The sequence below is a fragment of the Amblyraja radiata genome, chromosome 22 (genome assembly GCF_010909765.2).
Source record: "Amblyraja radiata isolate CabotCenter1 chromosome 22, sAmbRad1.1.pri, whole genome shotgun sequence".
In the NCBI taxonomy this organism is placed as follows: Eukaryota; Metazoa; Chordata; class Chondrichthyes; order Rajiformes; family Rajidae; genus Amblyraja; species Amblyraja radiata.
Genome location: NC_045977.1, coordinates 15,535,536 through 15,557,027, shown reverse-complemented (window position 1 = coordinate 15,557,027; position 21,492 = coordinate 15,535,536). Strand labels below are relative to the sequence as shown.

At 46.2% G+C, this 21,492-nt stretch overlaps 1 protein-coding gene across 3 annotated transcripts in view; it reads right to left on the bottom strand.

The window, feature by feature from the left end:
- LOC116985617 (septin-9-like) overlaps positions 1-21,492 on the bottom strand; it is a 318,348-nt gene that overhangs the window by 89,484 nt on the left and 207,372 nt on the right. For all 3 annotated transcript variants that reach the window (XM_033040464.1, XM_033040466.1, XM_033040465.1), the window contains one exon: positions 18,746-18,937. In XM_033040464.1, coding sequence (XP_032896355.1) covers positions 18,746-18,937 — 192 coding nt within the window. The remainder of the gene's footprint in view (positions 1-18,745; positions 18,938-21,492) is intronic.

Genomic DNA, 21,492 nt, shown 5'->3' with positions numbered 1-21,492 from the left:
AGTGTGTCAGGTAAAAAATCTGAATTTCCCTGAGGGGATCAATAAAGTATTTATTATTATTATTATTATTAGGTAAGGTAAGTGGCGCTAAATGTTGTCAAGGGAAGGGAAATAGGTGAAGGGGATGGGGGGAAGGGGAAAGGGCTGCCGCCTGATCTGCTGAGTGCAGCATTTTCTGTTTTTATATGTACAACTTTCTTTCACAGGTGTAAGGTCTACTTTGAAGAAGATTTCTTTACTCATTTGTCTCTACCTTCTCTTTCACACACGTAGGATGGAACAGGTCCACAGACTAGTGTAGCAGGTGGTGGTATAGACCAAAGATAGCCACAAAGTGCTGGAGTAATTGAACTGGTCTGGCAGCATCTCTGGAGAAAGATGATGGGTGATGTTTCGGGTCGGAACTCTTCTTCAGACACTACGGTCAGTGTCTGAAGGAACAGTCTTCAGACAGTCTGAAGAAGGGTCCCGATCCGAAACGTCAACCATCCTTTTTCTCCAGAGACGCTGCCTGGGTTACTCCATCACTTTGTGTCTATCTTCGGTCTAGCATAGGGATCTAAGGGTGGTATAGTAGGGGCAGCACACTGGTGCAGCTGGTAGTCCTGCTGCCTCCTAGCATCAGAGACACAGACTCAATCCTGACCTCAGGTACTGTCTGTGTGGACTTGCACATTTTCCCTGTTATTTTCCCGAGTTTCCTCTGGGTGCTCCAACTTCCTCCCAGATCCCAATAACATGCGGCTTTGTGGGTTAATTGGCTTCTGTAAAATAAAAATGCCCCTAATGTATAGCGAGTGGATGAGAAAGTGGGATAACATAGAACTAGTATGAACGGGTGATCGATGGTCGGCATGGACTTGGTGGGTCGAAGGGCCTGTTTTCTCCTTGTATCTCAAAAAAAGGAATATCACTTCAAATTTCTAACTCATTCCAATCATTTCTTCCATTGTCCTATTAAGGATGTTTATTAATAAAACCATTTGTAATGAAACTATTTTAGCTAAGAAAAGAATGCAAGGTTTAAGATCTAATAATTCACACTCGGCAGTACTTTTGAGTGTTTTTTTACTTTTTCTCCCATGCATAGAGGTGTGAATTATAAATGAACAAAAAATGGACCATATTCCTAGCCAAGTTCTCCAAAAACAGCTGCATCAGTCAGATCGAGCATACCCTGGCATCTGACAGTTAATGTATGGTGTTAGAAATGTTATCCCTGGGAAATTGTGCTTTGTTTGCCCTTGGGCTGAACTTTCAAACGTCTCTCCTGCTCAGCGACAAGGCCTTTGACAACTGCACACCTGGGTGGCTCTTATGCCCCAGAGGAAAGATTTAATGTGAACCTGAGGGGCAACCTTTTCACTCAGCGGTCAGTGGGTACATGTAAGGAGCTGCCAGAGGGAGGTAGTTAAGGCAGCTACTATAACAACATTTAAAAGATACTTGGACAGGTGCATGGATAAGAAAGGTCGAGGGATATGGACCGAATGTGGGCAAATGAAGATGTTGCATCTTGGTCGACATGGACAAATTGGGCCGAATGGCCTGTTTCCATGCTGTACTATGTTTCCATGCTGTATGACTCAATGACTAAGACATCCTTCTAAGGTGGACAAAAAAGCTGGGGAAACTCAGCGGGTGAGGCAGCATCTATGGAGTGAAGGAAATAGGCAACGTTTCAGGTCGAGACCCTTCTTCAGACAGAAACGTCGCCTATTCCTTCGCTCCATAGATGCTGCCTCACCCACTGAGTTTCTCCAGCTTTTTTGTCTACCTTCGATTTTTCCAGCATCTGCAGTTCTTTCTTAAACAAGACACCCTTCTATATGAGCCATTTGAGCCTTCCCGCCTTTTATGCTTCTTCCTTCATTAAATGCTGCCTTGGCCCGTCACACTGTCCTGTACTCAGCAGCCACATGTTCTCCCCTGATGTATGATCGCTAATACTGATAATTCACCCTTTCCTTGCCTCACATTGTCTCAGTTACATGCTGACTGGCGGTAAATTCTGACAATGTTGGCTTTTCTTTACTGTTGGTTTCCTGGCCATTACAACTGTAAAGCCAACATTACATTGCCAGCTATTCCTCATCAGCAACACAGGCACTCCCCGACTTACGTAAGGGTTATGTTCAGTGAACCCTTACACAAGTCAAATGTTTACATAAGTCGGGATCACCATATCCATCCCCTGCCCGAGGAAACTCACTGAGAGTATTAACCGTCTCAGTCCAGGGCACTTTCTGCAGCGCCCGGCCTTCTGGGTAAGTACCACCGCCATTGCTGGCTTGATTCTGATTTAAACGTAAGTGATCATACAGTGTTGTTGAAATTACAAACTCACTTGATTGCACCCGGCAGTGAACACAGAGTTGGTTGTGTAAGTGCGAGTGTACCCAAGTCACATATTGTGCAGGAAGGAATTGCAGATGCTGGTTTATACTGAAGGTGGACACAAAATGCTGGAGACAGGCAGCATCTCTGGAGAGAAGGAATGGGTGGCGTTTCGAGTGGAGTCTTGACCCAAAACGTCACCCAGTATCTCTATTGTGCTTTCTGATCGGCTGGGCAGACAGAGTGATCGCACACCTCAACCATAGTTAACCGACAATCCCAAAGAAGCTGGAAAGAGATTATATCATGCTTTTATTGGAATATTGAAAACTTGGCTTCGCTTGAGTTGCAGACAATGTCAGACTGGTTTGAAAGGGGCTCCCACATTTTGCCAAAAATCCTCTTTGCTCTCCAGTTACCACAAAGCATCTTTAAGATGGTGCCGATTTGATTGTGAACAGTATTGAACAATGGGACAATTAATATACAGCTCACATGACCAATGTTGAACTTCAACAGAATCACTAAAGTTACCAAAATGCTGGAGTAACTCAGCGGGTCAGGCAGCAGCCCTGGAGATCACGGATAGGTAACGTTTTGGGACCCTTCTTCAGACTGATTCTATTAGGGAGGTTAAAGTTCATGTTCATAAGTGATACGAGCAGAATTAGGCCATTCGGACCATCAAGTCTACCCCGCCATTCAATTATGGCTGATCTATCTCTCCCTCCTAACCCCATTCTCCTGCCTTCTCCCCATAACCCCCATAATAACCCATATTAATCAAGAATATATCTATCTATGCCTTATAGTCATTGACTTGGCCTCCACAGCCTTCTGTGGCAATGTATTCCACAGATTCACCACCCTCTGACTAAAGAAATGTCTCCTCATATTCTTCCTAAAGGAACGCCCTTTAATTCTGAGGCTATGGCCTCTGGTCCTAGACTCTCCCACTAGTGGAAACATCGTCTCCACATCCACTCGATTCAGGCCTTTCACTGACTCGGTTTCAATGAGGTACCCCTCATCCTTCTAAACTCCAGCGAGTACAGGCCCAGTGTTGTCAAACGCTCATCATAGGTTAACGCACTCATTCCTGGGATCATTCTCGTAAAGCAGGAAGAGAGGTGGGAATTGGTCATCATATAATGTTGCCCATTTATTACCCAAGATCATTTTATTGGAATTACAGCATATTTCAGTCAATATATTTTGAAACGACAAAGTCATCTTTCAGTCCCTTGCTCGTAAACCTGGACAGCTGGTACACAATAAAATTCATCATGAATTAGGGAAAGATGAACGCAATTTGAAGAGAGCTTTTAAGAAATATCCTAAGAAGGGAGAGTGCAGAGGCAGGGAATAAAGAGGAGGGAATTGCAGGAGTGAGGATCTTGAAGGACCCACCACTGGTGATGGAGCAATTAAAAATAGGAGAGTCAAGACTGACGGAATCTAGGATACTCGTATAAATACACTTCATTTGAAAGGAATGCAGAGCCAAGTTGTGCAATGATTTATGGACTTGGCAAAAATTCAGGACAAAAGTGACACATTGGACGCAAGCGCTATTAAAATCCAGTTTAGTTCGTGTGGGGCCGACACACAAAATCCAGCACCTCCATCAATGGAATTTTAGTGAGAAAAGTGTTGTGTTTGGTTTAGCCACAGGAGATCCTTCTTCCCTGTGGCTATCAATTTCTCCCCCTTCTGTCGTGGGGTAGAATTACTCCCTCTCTTCCTACCCCCTCCCCCAGTCTTTGCACATCCACAATCCTTTCCACTCATCACTTTAATTTCATGTTTTACGTATCTTGTCTTTCATGACTGTTGGCAGACCGATTTCCCTCCTGGGATAAATGAAGTTCTATCGTATAGTGTAGTTTAGTTTAGCTTAGTTTAGAAGGCCAACATGCCAAAAAGGATGCCTGGGACCCTGGTTCCTAAATGTTGCGGAGCTGGGCATTCCCAGCGGCAATGTAACCCAGTTGCTCTGTAATTCCTTGTCTTTGGCAGAACCCAGGTAACCCAATTCAAATCTGGTTTATTCTACCCGCGTCTGGGTCGACGTCAACTTCTACAACTCCAAGTGGCTCAACCTCACTCATTCTAAGTGTTGAACAGTCCATCGCGGCGACTGATCTCCCCACCATCGACGGGATCTACAGGAGTCGCTGCCTCAAAAAAGCAGCCAGCATCATCAGAGACCCGCACCATCCTGACTACGCTCCCATTTCACTCCTGCCATCGGGAAAAAGGTACAGGAGCCTGAAAATTGTGACATGCAGGTTCAGGAGCAGCTTCTTCCCTACAACCATCAGGCTATTAAACACTACAACCTCCAACTAAGCTCTGAATGACATAGACTTCATGCATTGTTTTTGTCTTTACACTATTATTGTTTGATTTTATACACAGAACTTCTTTTTATTTGTTAATTATGATGTTTACAGAGTACTACATTTCAATATCAGGAGTAACTCAGCAGAACAGGCAGCATCTCTGGAGAGAAGGAATGGGTGACGTTTCGGGTCGAGGCCCTTCTTCAGACTCGAAATGTCACCCATTCCTTCTCTCCGGAGATGCTGCCTGTCCCGCTGAGTTACTCCAGCATGTTGTTATCTATCTTTGGTGTAAACCAGCATCTGCAGTCCCTTCCTACACATGTTTATAGTGTTTACAGAGCACTAAGTTTACATATATATTGTGTTGCTGCAAGTAAGGATGTCATTGTATTGTTTTGGGACATATGACAATAGTGGCGGCGCGGCTCTGGCTGCAGCGGCTCTCCGGCAGTCCTGTTTGTTTTGTGTTTTTTGGGTTGTTTATTTTCGTTTTGGTTAGTCTAGTTTTGGTTTTTAGTTTCTGTTTGGGGGGGGGGGTTGAAACGGGGCTTGCTGTCTCTCCCTGCGGGGGAATGCGACTTTTATGTCGTATTCCCCTTCTCTGCCTCTGTCTGCGCTGAGGCCTAATGGCGGAGCTGGCGACCTCGAGGCTCAGGAGGCAGAGCCCGCCAGGACTCGCACTGAGCTCGCTCCCGTGAGGACGGCCCGGCTCGGGGCTGGAACAGGGCTTCCGTGAGGGGCTGTGACGCTACCGTGAGGACGGCTGGCCCGAGGAAGGAACGGTGCTCCCGTCGGAGTGGCCGAGCTCAGGGAGGTACGGCGTTCCCAGCCCGAGGGAGGAGCGGCGCCCGGTCGGGGCGGCCCAGCCCGAGGGAGGAGCGGTGCCCGGTCGGGGCGGCCCAGCCCGAGGGAGGAGCGGTGCCCGGTCGGGGCGGCCCAGCCCGAGGCTGAGACGGTAACGGCACTCACGTGAGGGCGATCCGGCTCGGGGCTGGAACGATGCTCCGGTGGCTTGCACGGTGTTCTGGCGGCGGTGGCCTGAGTCCGGGGTTCGGCCGCGGGCCAGCGGCTGCGTCAGCAGGACTGGTGAGCGGCAGCTTCGACCACCCCGGGCCGCGGTGTTTGAGCCGCGGGACTGTTTGCTACATCGCCCGGGGGGTATCACCTCAGCGCAGAAGGAGAAGAGGAGGGAAGAGACTGGAGACCTAAGACTTTTGCCTCCATCACAGTGAGGAGATGTTGGGTGGACTCACTGTGGTGGATGTTAATATGTGTTTATTGTTGTTTTTTATTGTATTGTATTGTATGTATGACTGCTTCAATTTCGTTCAGACTTCGGTCTGAATGACAATAAAGGCTATCTAATCTAATCTAATCTAAAATACTACTTTGATCCTTTATCTCAGTGAAGCCATAGAATTATACAGTTACAGAGCAAAAAAAATGGGCACAATTCAGCCCACTGCATCCATGCCAACCTATTTTTCCCCGAGGTCCACTAATTCTATTTGCCCACTTTAGATCTGTATCTTTCCATGCCGTCCCTGTTTAAGTGCCAGTCCAATGTCTCTCAAATTGAATGTTGTTCTGAAGTCACCCATTCCTTCTCTCGAGAGATGCTGCCTGATCCACCAGCATTTTGTGTCTATCTTCGGTGTAAACCAGCATCTGCAGTTACTTCCTACACATCCCAAATGTTATGCTCTATGCCCAAACCTATGAAGACAAGCATGCTGCTCTCAGTAAGCTATGGCTTGAACCCCAAAATCGTGTCATAAATCAGAGAGTTAAGGCCCCGTCCCACTTTCCCGAGTTACTCACGAATTCTCCCGAGTTTTCCCCTTGATTCAAACTCGGAGAATCATGGTAACAGCCAGCCGTAGGTACTCGGAGCTATTTTTTTAAAACTTGTGGACATTTTTTAACATGCTGAAAAAACTTGCCGACTTACCCCGATGCCCCGAGTACCTACAGCTGGCATTACAAGCCGCTACGAAATATCTACGGCCTCTTACGGACTCGCTATGGACATTCTCCGAGTTTGAATCAAGGGGAAAACTCGGGGGAAATCGTGAGCACTGGGGAAAGTGGGACAGGGCCTTTAGATAGTGCTCTTCTGGCTAACGGAATCAAGGGATATGAGGAGAAAGCAGGAACGGGGTAATGATTTTGGATGATTAGCCATGATCATATTGAATGGCGGTGCTGGCTCAAAGGGCCGAATGGCCCACTCCTGCACCTATTTTCTATTTTTCTATTTCTTAACAGCCCACCATTTACTGGACACAGCCTCCCTATATATGTTTTTCTCAAAACCCTGCTTCTGGACTGAAGTATTGGCAGGTATCACAGATTCCAGAAAACAAATTGCTCAAAAATCTCAATTTCTGGTCCCTTTGTTCCTTGTCCCCTTCAATATTCACCTTTTAAATACTCTTTTTTTTAAGCTCTTTTCTAAAATTGCTTCAGATTTCGTCTTGCTTTTATTATAGGAGCCCTCTCTCCATCTAAGAACAGCGCCTCATATTCCACTTGGGCAGCTTACAACCCAGCTAAATTTCCCCAAGTTCAAGTGACCCTTGCTTTCCATCTCTCTCTGTCCCTCCCCCACCCGTTGTACTGCTAGTTTTGCTGTATCCCTTCATTATCACCTCTTCCACAGCCAACAATGGACCATTGTCGGCTCCACCTTTCTTGAGTCATCGGTGCCGGCTGTGATTTGTTCTGTATTTTTGATACCTCTAGTGTTCCTCTCCCATGACTCTCAGACTGAAGGGTCTCGACCTGAAGCGTCACCTATTCCTTCCCAGAGATGCTGCCTGGCCCACTGAGTTACTCCAGCATTTTGTGTCTATCTTAGGTCCTTTCTCAGTCCACTTGAGTGAATTTTACGAAGTATAAGGACCAGGAACAGTTCCAAATAAAGCACAGTGTTGACAGGTACGATGTGGGCGGCACAGTGGCGCAGCAGTAGAGTTTCTGCCGTCCATTGCCAAATACCCGGGATCAATCCTGACCTTGGGTGCTGTCTGTACAGAGTTTGCACGCCCTCCCTGTTCCCCGGGTGCTCCAGTTTCCTCCCATTGTCCGAAATTATGCGGGTTAGTAGGTTAATTGGCTTTTCTAAATTATCCCTCGAGTGTAGGATAGAACTAGTGTATGGGGTGATCGCTGGTCGACGCAGGCTCGGTGGTCCAAAGGGCCCGTTTCCATGCCGTATCTCTAAACTAAACTAAAGCTTTGTGCCTTTAATACTGGAGCTAGGCTCCTTCCTATTCCACATCTAGGCTCCTTCCTATTCCACTTGAGTGAATTTGGTGAAGTATAGTGACCAGGAACAGTTCCAACTAATGCTCTATTGACACAAAAATTTCTGACAAGTCCCTTCGGCACACCAAAACCTCACTGAGAAATCAGCTGGCTCGAGTAAACATCAGCATGCATGAAGCTCAGTTCGGTTATGTTTAGTTTATTGTCACGTGTACCGAGGTGCAGTGAAAAGATTTAGTTGTGTGTTAGCCAGTCAGCGGAAAGACAATGCAGGATTACAATCGAGCCATTTACAGTGTATAGATACATGATGTGGGAATAATGTTTAGTGCCAGGTAAAGACAGCATAGTCCAAACAAAGATAATCAGAATCATTCGTTCCAAATGATGCTGTTCCTTAAAAAGTGTAACCTGGATACCATCTGCGAACCGGGACATTTCTTCATTAGCAAGTGGTGTTACGCCTCCAGAAAAGTCTCCAATTTCCTTTCAATATTGCCCCGTGAACATACAATCCGTCACCCTTGTGAATCCAACTGCAATAACATTTCAGCAGCTGTGGAAGCACATGCACCAAGCCCACACCAGCCTTGCCTCAGCAAATTCAATGAACACAAGTTATTTAGCATTAACAATCACTTAACTACCATACAATCACTTAACTACCCAGTTGCACTTACCCCCATCATCACCAAGTGCTTCGAGAGGCTGGTCCTGGCACACCTCAAAAGCTGCCTACCCCCCACACTGGATCCCTATCAGTTTGCCTACCGCAAGAACAGGAGTACGGAGGATGCCATCTCAACGGCACTTCACTCCGCCCTCTCCCACCTCGACAACAGAGACACTTACGTAAGAATGCTGTTCATCGATTACAGCTCAGCATTCAACACCATTATACCATCAAAACTGATCACCAAACTCGGTAACCTGGGCATCGACCCCTCCCTCTGCAACTGGATACTGGACTTTCTAACCAACAGACCCCAGTCTGTTAGGTTAGACAAGCACACCTCTTCAACCCTCACCCTGAACACCGGCGTTCCACAGGGCTGTGTGCTGAGCCCCCTCCTCTACTCCCTCTTCACCTATGACTGCACACCTGTACATGGTACTAACACCATCATCAAGTATGCAGATGATACAACGGTGATTGGCCTCATCAGCAACAACGATGAGTCGGCCTACAGGGAGGAGGTCCAGCACTTAGCAGCATGGTGCGCTGACAACAACCTGGCCCTTAACTCCAAGAAGACCAAGGAGCTCATTGTAGACTTCAGGAAGTCCAGGGGCGGCACGCACACCCCCATCCACATTAACGGGACGGAGGTGGAACGTGTTTCTAGCTTCAGGTTCCTGGGAGTCAACATCTCCGATGACCTCTCTTGGACCCACAATACCTCAACTCTGATCAAGAAGGCTCACCAGCGTCTCTTCTTCCTGAGGAGACTGAAGAAGGTCCATCTGTCTCCTCAGATCCTGGTGAACTTCTACCGCTGCACCATCGAGAGCATCCTTACCAACTGCATCACAGTATGGTATGGCAACTGCTCTGTCTCCGACCGGAAGGCATTGCAGAGGGTGGTGAAAATTGCCCAACGCATCACCGGTTCCTCGCTCCCCTCCATTGAGTCTGTCCAAAGCAAGCGTTATCTGCGGAGGGCGCTCAGCATCGCCAAGGACTGCTCTCACCCCAACCATGGACTGTTTACCCTCCTACCATCCGGGAGGCGCTACAGGTCTCTCCGTTGCCGAACCAGCAGGTCCAGGAACAGCTTCTTCCCGGCGGCTGTCACTCTACTCAACAACGTACCTCGGTGACTGCCAATCACCCCCCCACCCCCCGGACACTTATTATCACTTATTATTATTTATTTAAATCATTTGCTATGTCGCTCTTCCAGGGAGATGCTAAATGCATTTCGTTGTCTCTGTACTGTACACTGACAATGACAATTAAAATTGAATCTGAATCTGAATCTGATTTTCATTGGGTTTTCCTCCAGATTGTATAAATGCACGTAGTAATTTTTTTTCGGTACCATTTGCAGAATCCCAATATTGCAGCCAGCTTTGAACGTTGGCTCGTTAGAAATGCTGCACAAATATTTTCTTAATGTGAATTCAATTACACTTAAATGTCCTAAATGGTCAGAAGCTGCAATTAAACATTGGCACATTCCAAATTATCAGCTACGCTGACGTGTCATCTGGTACAGTTTAAGGAGGGTTTGCCATTCAGCAGTGAAGCTGAACGCAGTATTACGGGAAAGGTCTATCTGGAGAAATCGCACACATGGCTGTTCATTTAGAAAGGCGCTCTTAGGGCACTCTTTTAGAAAGGAGGTGAGGAGGAACTTCTTTAGTCAGAGGGTAGTTAATCTGTGGAACTCATTGCCACAGAGGGCTGTGGAGGCGAAGTCAGTGGATATTTTTAAGACAAATTCTTGATTAGAACGGGTGTTAAGGGTTATGGGGAGAAGGCAGAAAAATGGGATTAGGAGGCAGAGATCAGGCATGATTGAATGGTGGAGTAGACTTGATGGGCCGAATGGCCTAATTCTACTCCTATGATTTGTGAACTTGTCGGGTGGTGGGTGGTGTCCTTTCTGGCACCTGCTAACTCTTCCCTCTTACACTCACCAGTCAGTGTCTGGAGACACGCTGATGTATTTCAACGCAGAAATGGCAGTGTAGATTTTGGTGGGACGAGCAAAGCGAGGAAATGCAAGCTGAATGGAGAAGTTTTAACCGGGCTGTAGGAGTAGAGGGGGCAGCACGGTGGCGCAGCGGTAGAGTTGCTGCCTTACAGCGCCAGAGATCTGGGTTCGATCCTGACCACTGCTGCTGTCTGTACGATGTTTGTACGTTCTCCCTGTGACCACGTGGGTTTTCTCTGGGCGCTCCGGTTTCCTCCCACACTCTAAAGACGTACAGGTTTGTAGAATAATTGCCTTCTGTTAATTGTAAATTGTCCCTCGTGTGTGGGATGGTGTTAGTGTGCAAGGTGATCGCTGGTCGGCACGGATTCAGTGGGCCGAAGGGCCTGTTTGCGCGCTGTATCTCTAAAGTCAGAGAAAGTTGTTGGATGATGTTCACCGTCTTTCACTGTGCTGGGACGGATTATCAAATAATCAGGCTTATAACATGAACAAATAGAAACACAAAGTTCAAAAGAAAATTATGTCATTATTTGTTGACAGGTGTATAAAATCATGGGGAATGGTAAAAATATTTTTACCCAGGGTTACAAAAGGTAATGGTATGTTAGCTTTCATAGCAAAAGGATTTGAGTATAGGAGCAGGGAGGTTCTACTGCAGTTGTACAGGGTCTTGGTGAGACCACACCTGGAGTATTGCGTACAGTTTTGGTCTCCAAATCTGAGGAAGGACATTATTGCCCTAGAGGGAGTGCAGAGAAGGTTCACCAGACTGATTCCTGGGATGTCAGGACTGTCTTATGAAGAAAGACTGGATAGACTTGGTTTATACTCTCTAGAATTTAGGAGATTGAGAGGGGATCTTATAGAAACTTATAAAATTCTTAAGGGGTTGGACAGGCTAGATGCAGGAAGATTGCTCCCGATGTTGGGGAAGTCCAGGACAAGGGGTCACAGCTTAAGGATAAGGGGGAAATCCTTTAAAACCGAGATGAGAAGAACTTTTTTCACACAGAGAGTGGTGAATCTCTGGAACTCTCTGCCACAGAGGGTAGTCGAGGCCAGTTCATTGGCTATATTTAAGAGGGAGTTAGATGTGGCCCTTGTGGCTAAGGGGATCAGAGGGTATGGAGAGAAGGCAGGTACGGGATACTGAGTTGGATGATCAGCCATGATCATATTGAATGGCGGTGCAGGCTCGAAGGGCCGAATGGCCTACTCCTGCACCTAATTTCTATGTTTCTATGTAATCAAGAACAAGAGGGCAAAGGTTTAAAGTGAGAAGGGAAAGATTTAATAGGTATCTGAGGTGCAACTTTTCACTCAGAGGGTAGTGGAGATATGGATCGAGCTGCCCGCGGTGGTAGTTGAAGCAGATACAATAACACCAACATTCGAAAGGTACATGGGCAGGAACGGTTTAGAGGGATATGAACCACACGCAGGCAACTTGGACGAGCTTAGATGGGATATCATGGTCTGCATGGACGGGTTAGGGTGAAGGCCTGTCTCCGTGCTGTACGACCTGGCCTCCTGATAGCTGTGCCCTCTCATGACCAACCTTCCAGTGTGCAAACTCTGCCGTTTCCCTCAGAGAGAGGAGAAAGGAAGGAGGTTGTCTCCAGACACTGACTGGTGAGCGTACAGGAGAAGATATAGCAGGTGCCAGAAAATACACCACCCGACAAGTTCACAAGTTATAGGAGCAGGGTGAGGCCATTCGGCCCATTGATTCTATGCCATCCAATTCTCACACGCCATCTCTGCCTCCTAATCCCATTTTCCTGCCTTCTCACCATAGCCCATTCTAATGGGCGGACAGGTAATGTCCACCCTGCAGAAAGCCTTGTGGAGATTGAATCATTGTATTTGTCACCATAAACTAAACTGAAGCATCAATGGAACCTTTGTTTAAGCTGGAAAGGGTGCAGAGAAGATTTACGAGGGTGTGGCCAGGACTCTAATGCCTGAGTTATTGAGAGAGGTTGAGCAGGCGAGGATCTTATTCCTTGGAGTGCGGGGGGGGGGGGGGGGGGGGGATGAGTGATGATCTTACAGAGGTGTAAAAGATCATGACAGGAATATACACTCTTTCTCAATCTATCTTCAATCTTGCACTAAACGTTATTCCCTTTATCTTGTATCTGTGCACTGTGGACGGCTTGAGTGTAATTACTTAGGAGGGAACTGCACATGCTGGTTTAAACCAAAGATAGACTGAAAAAGCTGTTTTGGGCACGAAACGCCACCCATCCCTTCTCTCCAGTGATGCTGCCTGTCCTGCTGAGTTGCTCTAGATTTTTGTGTCCATCTTGAGGTAATCATGTACATTCTATCTGCTGACTGGATAGCATGCAACAATAAATCTTTTCACTGTAACTCGGCACATTTGACAGTTAACTAAACCAACTTATCTAGACTAACCTAAATCTTCCAACCGCACAGTTTCAGAAGGGACTCACTGCACTGCAGAGGGAGGAGATAACTGCCAGTCCACCCACATTATGTGTCACTGATTTATCAGAATCCCCATCCACTTTCTCCACCCACCAACATCCTGTATCTCCCTCTCTACTCTTAAATCCGCAGAGGAGAGAGGATCGCACAGGTTTCCGACTTTATTAAAAAATATTTTCTTTTCAACTCAACAAAATCTAAAAAAGCAATTTAAAAATTCTGGAACGATTCAGCCAGCAAAAAAAGATGCCCTCTCACTGATGGGGTCAATAATGTTGATTGATTAGCTCTAACTATTTAGGTCAGCTTAATTTTCCCAAGGGAAGACTTTACCTTGAGGGTGAATTGATCTCATTAAAGACGGTCTAACAATGACTTCCTTCATTTGACAGGATTTCCAGTTGTCACGGAAAATGTGATGGAATATTTAGGGAAATTAAGTTAGATATCTTGTGGACTGCACAGGGCTTTGAAAACTGGGCTTGTTCAGCAATTATATTGAACTTTTCAACATTAACGTTTTTGTAAACCGTATGACTCAACATACGAGCACCTTCTACATTTTGGTCTCAATAAACAAGCTTAAGTACAGCTCATGTGTTTCATTCATTAATAAAATGTTATCTAAAAACCCTTTCACAAACATCTGATAACAGCACAAGGTCTCACAAAGCATGGTAATGCATTGCAAAATGGTTTGGTTAAACTTCAAAGAAAGGAGTAGTTAAAAACAAGGCAATAAATCCTTACACAATACTCGAGTAATTCTACTGTCACATTAGTAAGGCCCATCTTAAATCACAAAATAAGCTACACAAACAAATATGGCTGTCATGCAGTCAAAATTTTCTGCAAAGCAAATTTGCTCTCGTTGATTTGCTCCCATTATTAATTGTCATAGTTAAAAAAGGTCACCAGATGTTTCTTTTAGTAAAACCATGAGGGGCTTAGATATGGTGGATCATTGTCTCTTTCCCAGAGTACGTGGGTCTATAATTAGGGCTTAGATTGAAAGTGAGAGGGGGAGGATTTAAAGGGGGAACCATGAGGCAATTTTTTTTCCCCACAGAGGGTGGGGAGTACGTGGAACGAGCTGCCAGAGGAGATGGGTACAATTACGGACACATGGAAAAATGTTTCAAAGACACACAAAATGCCAGAGTAATTTAGGTTGAGACCCTTCTTCGAAGTCTCGACCTAAAATATCAACCATTCCTCCTCTCCAGAGATCCTTCTCTCCAGAGAGTCAGTGGCTCTAGAGGCCCTTCTGCTGATCTACTGATCTACCAATCTACTAATTTTTTAGTCGAAGCCGGTTGCGATGCTAGTTGTAGGTGGTTGCCGGAGGTTGCAGGTAAGACCTTCCACTACTTGCAACCTCCGGCAACCACCTTCAACAAGCATCGCAACCGGCTTCGACTAAAAAATTACCGATTTTTAAAACGGCAACCTATTTTTAGTCGCGGCCGGTTTTGAATTTATTGAAATAATCGCCGGAACATAGAAGAAGCAGAAACCACTTTCGACCATTAGGGAGACTGACAAAAACCTCCGGGAACCGGGAACCGCACGGAAACCTTGAGTGGGGCGCAAAGTCTCCAGAGGTTTCCGTTCAGGTTTCCTAAGTGGGACAGGGGCATTACTCACCAACCTCAATCTATAATTGTACAATTCTAACTCTGTAAAAGAAACAGTCCATGGATAGAAGGTTTAAATAGATACAATAAAGACTATGCCTTGCATTGCAATTCACATTAACCACTTGGAACTATTAGACACATTTAGATATCTTGGAATATAGATAAAGGCAGCTGGTAAAATGAATAGGTCTAGATAGTCACAGATAGATAATTACAAAAGGTAGATCGACACGTAGGTAAAATTAGGCATAGTTCTAATGACATACCAGCAACCTCAACAAAAGGGTACAAAATGCTGGAGCAAAGGGCCTGTCCCACTTTCATGACCTAATTCACGATCTTTTTTACTCGTGGACATTTTTCATCAGGCTAGAAAAAACGCCGCGACCTACTTGATGCCAAGAGTACCTACGACTAGCATCACGACCTACCTACGACCTCCTATGACCTCGTGGCGACCATGCTGAGAGTTTGAGTCAAGGGCAAACTCGGCAGAGGTCATGAATTAGGTCGTGAAAGTGGGACAGGCCCTTAACTCAGCGGGTCAGGTAGCACCTCTGGAGAACATGGATCGGTGATGTTTCAGGTTGGAACCCTTATCCAATCTGAAGAAAGGTCCCAATCCAAAATGCCACCTATCAATGTCCTTCAGAGATGCTGCCCGAGCCACTGAAATACTTGGCACTTGCTGTCCTTTTGTGAGAACCAGCATCTTCAGGTCTTCTTTTTAACTCTTACAATGACTCTGCTTTTCGCTCTATGGAGATGCTACCTGTCCCGTTGAGTATCTCTAGCTATTTCTGTTTTTATTTTATACTTTAAAAAAAATATATTGCATGGATCAGAGTTAATATTGCAAGTCCAAGACCCTTTGACAGAACCATATCAGGTCAAACCTTCACCAGACAAGTGCCTGACAAAAAGATGTCAGCTCAGTTTCTCTCTCCACAGATGCTGCCTGACTTGCAGAGTGTTTCCAGCATTTTCTGCTTTTACTTCCAATGATCCTGGAAAAGCACAATATCTTGGAGAAATTAAGTGAACACTTCAGAACTTTGACCTTTCATCAGAACTGCAAAGTATTCCCAGTTTTCCCCCCTAAAGCTAATGCCTTCATATTCATTCATTTAAAAGAACTTTGCTGACATTGATGGTAAGTTCTGGAGCAACTCAGTGGGTCAGGCAGCATCCCTGGAGAACATGGATAGGTGACGTTTTGGTTCTGGACCCATTCTTCAGACTGGTACGTATCTGAAGAAGGGCCCCAATCCAAAAAGTCACAGATCCTTCTCCAGAGATGCTGCCTGACCCACTGAGTTACTCCTGCAATGAATGTCCACACCAATAACAATGTCATTTACTGTCCATTCCTAATGACCCTGACCCCAGGGGGCAGTCAAGAGTCAACCATACTAGTGGGCTTGTAGTCACAGCTAGGCCTGAGCGGGTAAGGGTGGCAGGTTCGCTCAGTTAGCCAGATGGGTTCTTAACTCAATCCAATTGCTTCATGATGACCACTACTGGCTGCAGTTCCGCTTTTATATTAAATATGATTTTTAATTTTGTATTGCCACATTGGATTCAAAATCATGTCTCCAGAACTGTGTAGTAGTAGAGTTGATGCCTTACAGCATCAGAGGCCCTGGTTCGATCCTGACTATGGATGCGGTCTGTTGGGAGTTAGTACGTTCTCATTAAGACAGCATCTCTCACACTCGAAAGATGTACAGGTTTGCAGGTTAATTGGTTTCTGTAAAGATTGTAAATTGTCCTTAGTATGTAGGATAGTCCTAGTGTACGGGGATCGCTGGTCAGCACGGACACGGTGGGCCGAAGGGCCTGTTTCTGCACTGTATCACTAACCTAAACGGAACACAAATTGCTAGTCCCTTAACCTATCCACCACTCCACTTGACCCTATAACTGGAGTAAAGATCTAGGCAGTTGAAGCAAAGACATTTCCAACGCACTGAAGATAGACACAAAAAGCTGGAGTAACTCAGCGGGACAGGCAGCGTCTCTGGAGAGACGGAACGGGTGACGTTTCGGGTCAAGACCCGTCTCGACCAAAAACGTCACCCATTCCTTCCCTCCAGAGATGCTACCTGTCGCGCTGAGTTACTGCAGCTTTTTGTGTTTACCTTCGGTCATAAAGCATCATGCTCGGGGGAAGGGCAGCCTAATTAAATCCCAATGTATTCCTGCAGTCTCTCCAACTGCTGGAATCAAGAAGAAATATTAGTCAAAGCTTCCTTTAACCCTTCAACGTCATATATATTTAAGAAGGAACTGCAGATGCTGGAAAATGGAAGGTACACAAAAATGCTGGAGAAACTCAGCGGGTGCAGCAGCATTTATGGAGCGAAGGAAATAGATTAGATTAGATTAGATTAGATTCGTTTATTGTCATTCAGACCTTTCGGTCTGAATGAAATGTTGTTTCCCTGCAGTCATACATATAATTTAAAAAATGACAAAAACACACAATCAACACAAATTTAACATCCACCACATTGAGTTCACCAAACACCTCCTCACTGTGGTGGAAGGCAAAATCTTAAAGTCTCTGTCTCTTCCCTTTGTTCTCCCTCTGCGCCGAGGCGACGGTTCAAACTCCGCGGGTGGTCGCTGCCGCCGCCACAGCTCCGAGAGTCGGGTCTCCACTGCCGCCGCCACGGTTCCGGGGCCGAGTCGGGTCCCCGCTGCTGCTGCCGCCGCTGCTACAACTTCGGTGCCGAGTCGGGTCTCCACTGCTGCCACCGCCGCCACAGCTTCGGGGCCGAGTCGGGTCCCCGCTGCTGCTGCCGCCGCCGCTACAACTTCGGGGTCGAGTCGGGTCTCCGCTGCTGCTGCCGCAGCCGCCACAGCTTCGGGGCCGAGTCGGGTCTCCGCTGCAGCTGCCGCCGCCACAGCTTCGGGGCCGAGTCGGGTCTCCGCTGCAACTGCCGCCGCCACAGCTTCGGGGCCGAGTCGGGTCTCCGCTGCTGCTGCCGCCGCTACGGCACCGATGCCGCAAGCTCCGCCATTAGGCCTCGGCGCAGACGGAGACGGGGAATACGACAAAAAAACAAAGTCGCATCCCCGGAAGGAAGACCAAAGCATGTTTCTCCCACCCCACCCACACACATACACAACTTAATAAAACAAAATTAACTAAAACATGACAAGAAACAAAAAGAAAGAAAAAAAACAGACGGACTGCAGGTGGGCCGCGCTTAAGCCAGCGCCGCCATCTTGAAAATAGGCAACGTTTCGGGCCGAAACGTTGCCCATTTCCTTCGCTCCATAGAGGCTGCTGCACCCGCTGAGTTTCTCCAGCATTTTTGTGAACCGTCATATATATTTAGTTTAGTTTAGTTAAGTTTGAGACACAATGCGGAAACAGGCCGTTCGGCCCACCGAGTCCATGCCGACCCGTGATCCCCCGCACACAAGCACTATCGTACACACTCGGGACAATTTACAATTTTTACTGAAGCCAATTAACCTACAAACCTGAGTGTGGGAGGAAACCGGAATAAGCAGATAAATCCCACGTGGAATGTACAAACTCCGTACAGAGAGCTCCCGTAGTTAGGATCGAATCAGGGTCTCCGACGCTGCAAGGCAACAACTCTACCGCTGTGCCGCCCATTTGCATTTATATAATAATTGCACTTGTGGGTTTAGCATGCCCACTGGGAAAAATGAATCAAATTGGGAATCTCCAAAATAGAGTTTAGAGGCTCCCAAAGGAATTGGTAGAATTGTTTCACCGTCTCTGAAGTAAAATTGCAAAGGTTAAAGGTCAAGTGTTTCAAGCACATCTGTCCATAATTAAGTCACTGTGTAAAAGAGAGCTCCTGACAGTTTTACAATTTATATTTCCTCTATTGGAAAGAAAATGGGCCTTCCTTTTCATATTAAAGTCACACAATAAACAGTTTCCAACATGTATAAAGGAAGCTGGACACAGCAGAGTTTTGCTATCAATCAGTGAGGTAGGTGGCACTCTGTAGGGTCGGCACCCTCAGCCCCAGGCAGTGATAATTACCTACGACCATGATGTTGAATTCAAACCCAGTCTTCATGGCTTTACGCCTCATCTGATCCAGGACTGCTTCGATGCCCACATATCCAAAGAGATCTCTTCCCGTCACATCCTTCTTAAATCCTTCTGAACAGACGAGTCCCGGCTCTTGTGGTCTCTCCGCCATGTTCACTTTCACCTCCTTTAGATCCAACCCTGTCCAAAGACACAAGAGGGTGAGACGGTTAACGCACGCAGTAATTTGATGACAGCAACACCTCCTGCCCACTGCCCAGACCATCACGCGAACCAACCTCCTTTCCATGGACTCCATCTACACTTCACACTGCCTCGGCATGGCCCAGTCTCACCCCGGTCACTCCCTCTTCCCCCCTTTCCCATCGGACAAGAGGTACGGAAGTTTGAAAACACACACGTCCAGATCTAGGGACAGTTTCTTCCCAGTGTTATCAGGCAACGGGGAATCATCTTCTCATCAACTAGAGTGTGGTCCTGACCTACCATCTACCTCATTGGAGACCCTTGGACTATTTTTAATCGGACTTAGAAGATAGATATAAGAAGCTAGAGTAACTCAGAAGTCTGAAGACCCTTCTTCAGACTGAAGAACTTTAATCGGACTTCACTGGATGTTATCTAGCACTAAACGCTATTCCCTTTATCATGTAACTGTACACTGTGACAGCTTCATTGTAATAATGTATAGTCATTTCGTGAAGAGGACAGCACGCAACAAAAAAAACTTGTCACTGCACCTCGGTACATGTGTTAATATACTAAACTAAAAATAAACTCCTCCTTGGAAGCCAGGAATGCCACGGATCTGAAGCCGAGACATCAGGAGATGCTGAATGCATGCACATGAACTGACCCTTGAATCCAATAGCTTCCATACCTTCCGTCAGCTTAAAAAGAAAACATGTCCATTACAACCTTTTGTTTCTTGCATGGAAGTGACTTCTTCAGCAATAACACCTGCCACGCGTACAAATGCATGTATAAGCAATTTTAAACGTGCTCTTATACAGCGGTATAGGGCGTTGTTTGGAGATACATGAGCCTTCAAAGCTTCATTCCACAATTCCATCCACAAAAAAAAAACACATTATTTTTACTTTTAAGTTTTAGTTTTAGAGATACTTTAGAGGTTGGCTCACCGAGTCCACACCGACCAGCGATCACCCATAAGCTTGCTCTATCTTACGCACTAGGGACAATTTACAGAAGCCAATTAACCGACAATTAACTGGGCATCTTTGGAATGTGGGAGGAAACTGGAAAACCCGGTGAAAACCCGCGCAGTCACAGGGGGAATGTACAAAGTATGTACAGGCAGCGCCAGCAGTCAGGATTGAACCTGGGTTTCTGGTCCTGGGAGGCAGCAACTCTACCATTGTGCAGCCCTATTAATTAGATTATAGTGAAAAGAAGTTTCACTACTAATAAGCAGCCATTCTAGTCTCACCACAATGAACCCGTCAGGAATCCATGGCTAATTCCATCCACAGCATTGAACTCGTCATTAATCAGCCCAATTTACCCGCTGGTCATCTGTTATCAAGCACTGAGTCCATGCCGACCATCGATTACCTGTTCGCACTAGTTCTCTGTTATAAACTTCCACTTTCCTCACTCACAAGGGGCAATTTTTCAGACCTGCACGTCTCAGGGATGTGGGAGGAAACCTATACAGTCACAGGGAAAACGTGCAAACTCCACACTGACAGCAACTGAGGTCAGGATGGAACCCGGGTATCTGGCGCTGTGAGGCAGTAGCTCTACCAGCTGCGACACTGCGTCACCCAGTGTAAGATGCTTACATACCCATTGATAGCAGTCACACAAGATTAACGCCTGTGGCATTAAGGTTGATTCTTACAAATGTTTCTATCAATGCATTTGCCGTCCAGGGAACTACATTCCACTTTACAGAACACGTCTATAGAAACATTATTTGTGAAGGAAACATGTGCTGTCACGTTTAGTGTTGGTAAGGTGCAACATTTCAGAGACTGTACACACAATATGCAGGAAGACTGTGTACACACAATATCTAGGAAGACTGTCATTACGCTTCCCCCCCCCTCCCCTTTTCCAAATGTGAATCCATTTATTGCTCCAATCCACCAAGCCCCAGTGGAGAATGTGTCATGCAAACCTCTTGGCAGTTGTTTCTAACAGTAAATCCTAGATTAACATAAACAAAACAAGAACGAGAACAAACTTGGAATAATTTAGCAGCTTCCACAACCCTGGGTCTTCCCAGAGCACTATACAACCTAAACAGCATATAATGGTCAGTTTACACATAGCAAAGGAATGATAACCATGTAATGTGCTTTGTGACGTTTAGGGCATAAACATTGGCTGGTCCCCGCCTGCTCATCTTCAACAGTGCTATGGGTTATTTCTCATTCACCCGAGTTGACAGGTGGAGGGATTGGTAACAATAAATGACCGAAGAACATACTGTGGGTATGGCACTACCACCCCAGCCTAGACTTTCCAAATCTAGCTCAGCGGTACAGCATGGGAACAGGCCCTTCGGCCCACCGAGTCCACACTAGCTCCATGTTATCCCACGTTGTCATCCACTCTCTACACTGCAGTGACAATTTTACAGACGGCTGATTAAGCCCGCACGTCTGTTGGATGTGTGAGCAGACCCGAGCATCTGGAGGAAACCTAGTCGTCATACTAGTTTTACTGTCGTCCTGCTGAGTTTCACTGTTTGCATCATGCGTTTTCAC